General features: G+C 54.2%; 1 protein-coding gene across 4 annotated transcripts in view; it reads left to right on the top strand.

Annotated features, from left to right (window-relative positions):
• The window catches only part of Slc6a9 (solute carrier family 6 member 9), a 30,513-nt gene that overhangs the window by 3,701 nt on the left and 15,927 nt on the right, over positions 1 to 10,885 (top strand). For 2 of the 4 annotated variants that reach the window (XM_010634695.3, XM_010634701.3), the window contains exon 2: positions 2,437 to 2,552. In XM_010634695.3, the coding sequence (XP_010632997.1) occupies positions 2,523 to 2,552 (30 nt within the window). In that variant the 5' untranslated portion in view covers positions 2,437 to 2,522. Of the gene's footprint in view, positions 1 to 2,436; positions 2,553 to 8,129; positions 8,287 to 10,885 lie in introns of those variants that run through there. The other 2 variants (XM_010634687.3, XM_019209209.1) reach the window with 2 other exon arrangements.

Below are 10,885 nucleotides of genomic sequence, written 5' to 3'. Positions count from 1 at the left end.
GTTTTTTTTAATATGCTTTTTTTTTTTTTTTGGTGCCAGGGATCAAACTCCGACCTTGCGCTTGCAAGGCAGGCAGTGGCACCACTGAGCTAATTCCCCAGACCATCAGTTGGTATTTTTTGAGTGGATGGATGGCAGCATTTAACAGGAGGAATAGTAGGACTTTACGCCTAACTAATTTTCCTGGTCCAGCCACCAGGAAAGCCTGCCTCTGACAATCTATAAGCTACCTGAGGGCAGGGACTACATCTGCATCCAGTGCTCAGGACCTGGCCCAGAACAGACACCAGTGACTGCCTGGGTGCACATGAGTTCCCCAGTCAGAGATATCAGATCTAAGAAGCTGACTTAGGACCTGCCGGTTCAGGCATGTGGCCTCTCTGGATTGGTCTCTCCAACTGTGAGCCATAGATAACGTGGATGAGAACACTCTGTAGCCTAAGTCCCAGGACAGAGTGCCCTCAGTTTACTCCCTGGACCAGATGGCACAATAATTTGCAGCCCATTAAGTGGCTCTTAATAATGCCATCTGCTGTTATTACTCTGACTATCATCATTGAAATTATTTCGCCTTGGCCAAAAAGACACAGCTTTAGGGAAGTCAGATCTAGAGTTTATAGCTAGTTGGGGTGATGTGAAGGAGGAGGACAAGAGTATGATTCCTCTCTCTTTTTTTCTTTGAGACAGGGTCTCAGTATGTAGTTCAGCCTGGTTTTTAATTCACTATGTAGCCCAGGTTGGCCTCAAACTCACAGGAGTCCTGCTCCAGCCTTCCAAGTGCTGGGAATACAGGTGTGTGCCACCAGGCCTAACTAGGATCCATCCATTTTTTTTTTTTTTTTTTTTTTTTTTTTTTTGGTACTGGGGATCAACTCAGGACCTTTCACTTTCGAGGCAGGCATGGTGCCACTGAGCTAAATCTCTGGCCCAAACTATGATCCTCTTCTGAAGGATACAGCCCCCTCTTCTCACTGCCCGTCAGAAGCCCAAAGCCATGAGCAGGACTTCTTTATGACACTTTGAGAAGCAGAGGCCAGCCTAGGTTGCTGATAAAAGGAAAGGGTTAAGGCCACTTCTCCTCCCTTCCCTTGTTCTGAGGAGTAGGCCTTGCAGGAGGCCAAGTGGCCAGAGCCAGGGCCTAAGGAAGTCAAGAGCTGATTTGCATAGGCAAAGATCCTTACCTCGCTTCCAGCCTCCCAATAACTTCCTGTAGGTGAAAGGTAGCCTTTACCGGCAGGGAGGTGGCTGTGGGTTAGGCGGAGTGACTTAGAGTAGCCTTTTGAATGGAGTCTGCCCCTGGGTAGAAGGAGAGGCCTTAGAGACAGAGCCACCTTCTTCCTGGGAGGACCTGTGGAGGGTAAACCTCCTCATTCATCTGCCCCAAAGTTTTCCTCCCATGAGTGCCCTTCAAGTCTTTCTGAAGGTTGAGATCCCTTCTGACACCTGTCAAAGACTAAACCCCCTTCCATCCACGTCTGACATGAAACTCACAACGCAGGATATGTCTACCCGCCTCTCCAACTCACCTGCCCCTCTTGGCCTCTAAGATCCCACGCTGACCCAGACCAATTCCCCTCATTTCAATTCAACCAACTCTTCTTCCTGGACAAGTACCCTGCTAGGTGCTGTAGAGGAAGGGTAGAGGAATCCCAGCTATAAGGCTTCATGGAGCTTCCTACTTATGGTTGATGGACTTAAGAGTAAACAAGTGTAATATGAGATGATAAGGGCACTGGTAAAGCCTGCTGTAAATTGGAAAGGAGGACACAGTTCATTCTGGTGGGGAGAGTGAGAGAGGAGGTGACATTTAAGCTCAGTCCTAAAGAACTTTCTGAGTGTCACCCTGTGTACCTGAGGGCAAGTGTCGTAAAAGCAGGGACAGCCACAAGGAGAACAAGGAGGCATGACTACATGTGGTGTGTCTGGTTGCTCAGGGAGAGTGAGGGACATAGAAACAAGCCTACCTGTCCCCTGTCCCAGAGCCCAGGCAGGGTGGTACCCAGTGAGGGTGCAGCCACCGCCTGGGCTGAGATGGGGGACTGAGCTAATCCAAGCTCACTGGAGCTCACTCCAGCTCACTTTGCCCTGGGGAAAGGTTGCAGCCATTCACACAGACAAGGAAGGACTTGGACTCCATCCCAGTTCTGTGTTCTTTTTTTTTTTTTTTTTTTTCATCTTCTATAGGATTGGGCATCTGTAGAGTCAAAAATAGACCTTTGCCCATTGGGACGGGAAGCCTGGAGAAGAGGAGTTCCAGGGGAAGTGATGGGAGAGAGCCAGGAAGAGCTTGGACCGAGGGGCCATCCAGAGGGAGCAGGATACTGAATGGCCTGGCGGAGTGGTTGGGCCAGTGTGGGAAAGACATGTGGGCCTGCCAGTGTGCAGTGTGGGGCTGCCCAGGACAAGGCCTCACCTCATTCTCCGTTCTCTCCGCAGCTCTTGAGGTCTGTGGTCTAAAAGGTGCTGGAGGCAGAGCCTGTGAGTGTGTTCTGGGACTCCAGAGCCCCCATCCCACTGCCACCATGGTAGGAAAAGGTGCCAAAGGGATGTTGGTGAGTACAGGGGCCAGACTGCAGCGGGGGAGGGATTTCGCACGCTCTGCCCCCTGGGACCTCCCACTAGCAGCTTATTAGGACAAGAGGGCCTAGGAGGCTCCATGGGGACAGGGTCAGCGCTACCAGGGCTCCTAAGTGCCCGGGCTATACCAGGCTCAGACAGGCAGTCTCACCTGATAAGACGGTGCCAAGTCTGAGCCCACAGCCAAGAAGGTTCTCCCACAGACCTGGTGGAAGTCTGCTAAGGGACAGAGGGTCTCTCCCCTGGAGAGGACATGGCTTGTCCTGCTGGGAGGACAGTAGGACCCCCAGGGTTGTGCTGCAACTGCACCTTGCACCACCGCGCCCAGCCAGTGCTGTGTTCCAGGGCACAATCATTATGTGCTGATCAAAGAGTTTGTAGACCTTGTCTGATTTTTCTCTACTTCTCCGTTCCTGTCTTGCTTCAAAGAGTAACAGAACATTTTGTTTGAATCCTCTCCTGAGGCCTCCAAGAAAATCTCCCTACTCTCTTTCCCTAGCCTGACCCTTCCTTTACCCCTGCCTTGGTGCATAGAAAAGGTAGTGATGAGGCCCTTTGAGAAAGAAGTGTCTGGGTAAGATTTTTAGGGGCACAAAACTCATTCATGGGTGGAGCAGGTTAACACTAGAAGCAGGAACCAGGAGAAAGATGCCAGATCCTATCCTAAGGGCTGTTGTATTTTTCTCTTGAGATCTTGCCTCAGAGACAAGCCAGTCTGGGCAGCTGTCAGGGGAGGAACCCAGGGACTGAGAACCACCCCTCCCTCAGCAACTCTCTCCCTATCAGTACCTTCTGTTGCTTTCTTCATTCAATTAGTGGCTGATGGGCTTGGGCCTCTGCTGAGCCCTCCCTAAGCTCACCCTATGTCTCACCAAAGATTTCTGGAATTCCACATACCTGAGCCAGAGGAATGGTTTAGGGGAAAGGCACTGGGCCATTCTCTTCTGGGTTTCAGATCCCCTGTGCAGCCCTATTCTGACCCTGCACCCTCTGGCCCCTTGCCCAGTCCCTCAAACCTCCTGGGGAGTGGCACCTCCCGGTTATAACAGGTCTGGATAAACCAATCTCCTGAAAGTGTTCCTGGGCCACCCTGAAATCTAGGAACACAGAAATGGGCCCAGCTGGAGATCTTACAACCTGAACACTTGCTAGCAATAGATGCTGTGTTAGCACGCCAACGGGGCCCAGCTTTTCCTAAGAAGTCTTATTAACATCACCACAGGTCTGAGAAGGAAACGGGGTAGGGCTCTGCCCTTTCCTACCATGGAGATTCTGGGCCCTGTGAAACCCATGAGCCCCTTTGAGCACCCTGTGGCTGCTCTTCTCTGGAGCAATCCTGGAAGGGCCAGAGCAGGTAGATGGGAGAGATGGGGACCCACGTGGCAGCATGGAGAACATGAGTCACAAGGCCCCATAATCCCTGCTGCAGCCGAGCATCCCATCCTGGAGCCCTGCTGGCCCTCCTGGCCAGCCTGTTTGGGGAAGGCAGTGCTGCCTTGGGACTCCCGTTCCCAGCACCAGAGAGTGCCTAAAGATAGCTGGGGCTTGCTTTCTCCTGTGCTCTCTGCCCTTTGGCTTCTGCCCGCTGCTGCACTTGAGGCTCAAAGCATCTGTCCCATGGGCATCCCCAGTGGTTGCTTGGAGATTCTATTCCTGCCTCTTTTTCAGTTCTGCTGATGACCTTGGGCCGCTCTATTCTTGGGTCCCCGTTTGGAGCTGAAGCTGCTTCCGTTCAGGGATTGTCTCTAGGATACAGCCTCTGAGGTACTGCAGGCAGGAAGCCCCGCCAAGCCCCATCTTTGCTCACTAACCCGAGAGCTAAGCCAGCACTTCTGGGTGTTTGTGCCTCCCCAAGGGCAAGGGTCTGAGGAAGCTCCTTTCTGATATGCTCTTTCTTTGGATGCCACAGTAAGTCTGAAGAGAGGATGAGAAGGAGTGTGCATGTAGACTAGGAAGGGACCGGGCCCTTCCCAGTTCTCTGTGGCATCTGTGGTCCTGTTTGTGCCCTGATATGTAGGGGATAGGAGCGGCCTCTACCATGGGGTCTTCACTTCCATGACTCTTTACCCCAGGTTTGGGTGTGAGGGCATGGGCCACACAAACGTCTTCAGTGTCACCAGACACTCTGTGCCGTCCTTGGAGCTTCCCCTGGGCTGTGGAGTAGGTGCCCGCAGAGGAGCAAGCCACTTCCCAGCACGTGCCCAGGCCCACATGCTCACCACATGTGTCCCTCCCCCCACTCGCAGCCCAGATGGTCGCTGCCGGGCCAGCTCAGCTGCCTCCCTCACGCCTCAGCAGCTCTTAGGACAGGGCCGTGTGAGAGCCCAGCTGGCCAGGGTGCCTCCAAGCCTGTGAGCAGCTGGGATGCTTGGGGCACTGAGGGAGGGTGGGGTGGTCCTTCCATGGAGACTTAGGGCCTCTGAACACGTTGGAATGGGGCAGCCTCGGTCTCAAAGGACAGGAGCTAGAGGAGCGTAGCCCGGGGTGGGGGGCATGACAGCCCCCACTGGGGGCTCAGCTTTACCTCATGGCGAGGTCCCAACCTGGCCTTTCCGTCTCCCCCCATGCTGAGCCTCGTCAGTCTCCACTCTTGCCTTTGAACATATCAGTTGCCTCTGCCTCTGGGAAGTCTCATGAGATAAATAAGCAGAGTCACTCTGACCCCAGGGCCCTGGGTATCCAAGTATCTAAATCCCAGAAGCATCTGCAGACACCTGGGCCTGCCCTGCCCTGATCTGTTCTTTTATGCTTTGACATGAGGTTCTGGATACCCCTTATCTCAAGACCTAGCACACTGTGGGTGCTCACTCAACCCTGTCTTGGCATGTAGCAAGTGCTCAACTAGTACATGCTTGGCACAATTGGGATATCAACAAGCACGGCTTGGCACAAATTGGGCACTCCCTTGGTAAAGGGCCGTTGCCCCTGGGCATTCACTTAGCACAAGCCTCAGCAGATGGCAAATGCTCAACTAGTACAGACCTGACACGCATTGGCACTCTATTAGTATAGAGCCTGCCACCCAGCAGGCATTCATCCAGCATGGTGGCAGCTCAGGATGGGATGCATTGGGTCCTTTCCTGGCACAGAATTTGGAATACACAGGACAGTGACCTACTGCAGGACCTGACACACCACAGGGGTTCATTTGGCCTGGAGCTGACACACAGCGAGACCTCTCTGAGCATTGGACTAGGCACATAGCACCCTGCTAACTTAGGTCCTGACACTAGGTTTGATGCACAGTAGGCTCTCTCCTCATGCAGGGACTGGCAATGAGTGGGCACACTCTTCTTACATAAGGCCTACACAAGGATGTGCTCTCAAAGCCAGGACAGCCTAGGCAGTGGTCTTCTGTGGGGCTAGATGTGCAGATCTTTTCTTGACCATGAAAAGGAATATTGAGGTCCAGAGGAGAAGGCCCCACCCCACTCAGGCTTCTTGTCTGGCCCTAGGATCTTGCCTTCCCACTCGCCCACCTACTCAACCCTGTAGCCTTGCATCCCACACATGGCTTCCCCTCACCGTCCCCGTCCCCAGCACTTCTCAGTTCTAGCTTGGCAGGACCTTCCCTCCTGAGCCTCGGGGGACAACAAAACCCCTAGACTCCTTGCCCCTCTGGAAGTTTGCCCAGTCTTATTAAGGAAAGTCAGAGGCTGGAACAGGGGTGGGGTCCACCTGTCTAAGTGGGGCTGGAGCAGCTGGATCCCACTAATGAGGCCTCATTACAGCCAGAGCCCAGCTGGACTCCTGTCCCCATGGCCAGAGCCAAGGAAACCCATCCAGACGGGGCCGCCTGTTCTGGGCACTCAGCCCAGGCCAGGGCAGCCAGAGCCCAGAGCCCACCCTGGGTGGAAGTCAGCATTTGGGCATCATGGGTGACTGGGCCTTCTTGGAACTGATGGCTCAGCCAGGGCCTTGGCCCTCAGTCTGCACCCACAGGAAGTCAGGGGAGTGTGTCTGGGGCCTGACTGCATAGGCTGGCCTGGTGAGCAGCTGTCTTGCTAGAGCCAAAGTCCCTTCCCCACCTTCCCCTGAAAGGGAGAGGACAGTGTGCTCACCCAGGGGCTGTTGGGAGGGCTCAGGGAGGTCATGCATGTGAAGTGCTTGGGACAGGGCTTAACCGACAGTAAATAAGCACTTTGTACCTATTTTCTATTAGTAGTATTACTAACTCTTACAACATTCAAAGACTGGCGGATGCTATTCCTATTTTTGAGATACAGAAACTGCGACCAGACATGTTAAGCAACATGCCTACAATTATGTACCATGAAAGACTGCCAGGGATGAGGTTTGAACACAGACCTGCCTGACTAAATCCTGCACCACTTTTTAAAATGCCATTTTTGCCTTAGACAGTATTCCCTGCGTTCCCCACAGGGCCATACTTATCAAACTCACAGGAAAGGTAACCTTACATCAGAACTGACGCACACCTCTACTTGCTAGCTATTTGCTAAGATCCTACTCTATTACAGCAGCTACCATCTTACCCATTTCCAGAGGGCTACTTCTTTCAGGCACCAAAAAAACGGATGCCCACCTTCCTAGCCTCTGACTTGTGATGCCTGGGTGCTGGCTAAGGTCTGTCCAGGGAGTATGGTGTCAGAGAAGACGTGGATGGGTCTGAGTAACATCCCATCACTCGTGGGGTCACTTCCAGGATTATCCAGCACCTGCAGCACACACGTGCTCCTAACTATAAATCCCCAGGGGTCCTTGTTTCGTGCCCCCAACCTTTCTCTGGACTCTGGTGTGTCTCAGCTAATGCTGTCTTCCTTCAGACAGGCAACAGTGCGGTTTTCTTTGCCAGAGATTTCTTGCATGGTCAGTCACCTCCTTGAGGGCATACAATCATTTTGGTTGGTTGTGGGGAGTCCCTGACTCCCCATGGACAAAGGCAGCCATGGGACCCATATCTCCAAGCCGAAATTACCCTAAGTAGTCTGAGATGCTCTGGGAGTGCCCTATGGACCATACCCTCCATCTTCCTACCCCGTCTCCAGGACCTGATGGGACAAAGCCTATCACTCAGGAGCCCACCCAGTGCCCAGTCCATAGGCTCAGTAGCATCCGGGCCCCAAGACAAGCTCTAGGAAGGACATGGGTCATCTCTTATCTCCAAGCCGAAATTACCCTAAGTAGTCTGAGATGCTCTGGGAGTGCCCTATGGACCATACCCTCCATCTTCCTACCCCGTCTCCAGGACCTGATGGGACAAAGCCTATCACTCAGGAGCCCACCCAGTGCCCAGTCCATAGGCTCAGTAGCATCCGGGCCCCAAGACAAGCTCTAGGAAGGACATGGGTCATCTCTCACCCTCTCCCACGTTCTGCCCCAATCTTGGATGTGTGTGTGTGTGTGTGTGTGTGTGTGTGTTGTTTTAATATCGTGCTGGGAACAAGGGAAAAATACAACAAACCCCACGCCTCATTCTGCAGCTCTGGAGCACACGCACTGGGCTGCATGGGGACTGGCTGGAGGGGAGGACGGGGAGGGGTAGGCAGAGCTTCGGGAGGAGATGAGGTGAAAGTAATTGACGCTGCCCAGCCGGGCAGCAGGAGAGGCAGGGGATGCGTCAGTGTCGCTCTGGAGCTGGCAGAGGTGTGAATGAGCTGCGGAGACACACGCCCTCTGAGCCCTCTGAGCGCTTGCCCCGGGATGGCGGCGGCTCATGGACCTGTGGCTCCTTCTTCCCCAGAACAGGTCAGTCACCTTCTAGAAGGTTAAGACCCCTCTCTGATGCCAGGCAGGCTTGGAGGCTAGACTGGCATTGAGAAGAGGGGCTGGAGTAGTCTGTGCCAGGGAGGGGCAGGCACGGCCAGCGCTCAAGACAGACACCAGCAAAAGTGACCCAGAAAGTTGTCACTGTGCAAAGGAGTGCAGGACGAGTTAGCTGTGTGGTGGGGGTGTGGGGAAGGCAAGCAGGGACGGGAGGACTCCCCCAGCCCAAAGACCTGCTGAGAATCTGCTCTGAGTATCAAAGCTGCATTGTCCCAGCTCCCGGGGAGACGGGCCGGAGGTGCCCAGGAATTGTACTAATCAATACAGCCTCATTGTCCGTGCCACAGCAGTTACTCCTATGGGGAGGATGGGTGAGGGGCTGGGGAGTGTGGTACATGCAGTCTGGGAGGGGTGGGGGAAGGGGACGGGGCAAGAGTCTCCGCTGCGAGAAGAGAGACCCCGTGGAACGTTCGCCAGTGTCCAGGGCAAGTGCCTGCAGTGGGTGGGAGCCGAGTGTCCTCATCCTTGGAAGTCAGGGATGGGTGAGGATGTCGGGCACAATGCACCTGCCGGCGGTGAGAGTGAGGGGCTGGAAAAGCCACCCTTGGCCCCTGTTGGATATCCTGGCTTGATCTTCCAAAGGTGAGAGGGGAAATGTTCTCCAAAGTGATATGGGTTGGGTTTGGGAGAAGTGTTATGCAGAGTTGCCCTCAAACATCAGGACCGCTAGGGTCAGTGCCACTTGCTGCCAACTGGCAAGGGCAGAGGCTGCCCATAGCTGCCTCTGTGTAGGGCAGGCTGCTGCCTCCAGTCTCTCAGGCTGCTGAGTTTCTGAGGGGAGGAAGGTGATGCTGTCCTCCATCCCTCTCCCCAGGGCCTGGAGTGGAACCTACCGTGCCTGCGGTGTCAGCCTTGTGTCTGCTACCCACAACACTGGCAGGTCACTCTGCCGATCCTTGCCTGTCTTACCTGCCATGTAAAGGCCTGGACTCTGCGGACACCTGGAGTTCAGGGAGGGGCCCAGAGTTCCTCCGAGTTTTACATTGGGTGCTTAGAGTCTTAGGGGTTGTACAGACCAGGGGTAGATTGACCCCACCCTAGCCCTTGACTCTGTGTGATGTCCAAGCGACTGAGGCCAGAACCTGGGGCCATGGCTGAGTCTCCCCGCTTCACTCAGTGTGGTGTAATGGCTCAGAGAAAGTTGCCTGGAATCTGATTTGGCTCAGAGTCAGTGTGGGATGTGAGGTCTTGCCGGTCCTCCTCTGTGAAGTTTGTCTTGGATGAAGCTTCATCCCATGAGCAGTCTGGGGAGCTGGAGAGTCCCAAACAAGAAGCCTGCTGGGTCCCAGCGGGGCCAACCTCACCAGAGAAGCTCCAGTATTCCTCCTTCATGTCTGCTGAGAGCAGAGGAGGGAGTCTGCAATTCACAAAAATATCCCCGGGCTGCTGACCCAGGGCAGCAGGAGACCCCAGTCTAGGGTAGAAGGGAGGCCCTCCTCATGCTGGTTGTCCTTGTGTTGGCTATGGCATCCTCTATGTTTTTCTGGACTTCCCAAAATCTTTTTTTGTGATAAGCTTCTTATACTTTTATAATCAGAACAAAAGCAAGATTTTTTTAAGTTAGTGGGAACTAATAGGAAATACAGGGGAAAGTCTGAAATGAGGGAATTGCAGGTGAAGTGGAGCCGCAAGATCCTGTAGTCCTGGAGTGCTGCCTTGCCTTTGAGTCTGCCAGGCCCATGGCAGCACCCAGTGTATGCCCTGGCTTCCTAGCTAGGGAGGCCGGCGTACCAACTGCGCAGTGATTTGCCCCCAGGCTGCTAGAGGAGCAGGCTCTGGAACCCCTGGGCTCTAACCCTCTGCACTGTCTGTCCCACCTCAGCTAAGCCCAGGGCAGGGTGGTGGGAGATTCAGATCCTGCATCCCAGCTGAACAGCCTTAATTCCCAGAGCTCATCCAGGGCAGCAAATTAGCCCAGCAGAGGGCAACGTAAAGGAATTATGTAAGTCACAGCTCAGTGTGGCTCAGCCAGCTGAAAAAGGACAGGGCTGGGGATGCTAGTTAACCCAGGAAAGGTCTCAGTCCTGGGGCAGGGGTGGCCTCCATGGCTGGTTCCGAGGGTAAAGGGACATCCAGGGGCAGGGGTGGCTCTGCTCACTGAGCTGTGGAAGGGGAGCTCTAAAGCCTCAGTTCTGCCCAGTCTGGGAGACCTTGGCTATGGGACAGGGCTGTCCCACCAACCAGGCCCATGGCAGTGCTCAGAATGGCTGAGGGTAGTGGTGGCAGGGCACACAATGGGGAATGAGAGCAGCCGGAAGAACAGGAAGTCAACCCAGAGGGAATCAGCTACAAAGGTTCCATTCCCATGGAAGTATGAGCAGGTGAGGGACAGAGCGGAGGAGGACAGACACGGAGATGTACAGTGGGCAGGAGAAGCCTTGCGCTTGGCCTGACCCTGGGGTTGAGCTATCTTAGGCAGACGGTCTGGGTCAAACTGTGAACACAAGGGGGTTCTTTTGTGGGCCTTTCAAAGCTGATGTCCATTGCAGAGACAGTTGATATCAATGACACAGCTATCTGC

This window comes from Fukomys damarensis, unplaced genomic scaffold, assembly GCF_012274545.1.
Source record: "Fukomys damarensis isolate Sample0158 unplaced genomic scaffold, DMR_v1.0_HiC HiC_scaffold_23, whole genome shotgun sequence".
Classification (NCBI taxonomy): Eukaryota; Metazoa; Chordata; class Mammalia; order Rodentia; family Bathyergidae; genus Fukomys; species Fukomys damarensis.
Note: the sequence above shows the minus strand (reverse complement) of the source record. Positions and strands in the feature narration are given on the sequence as shown.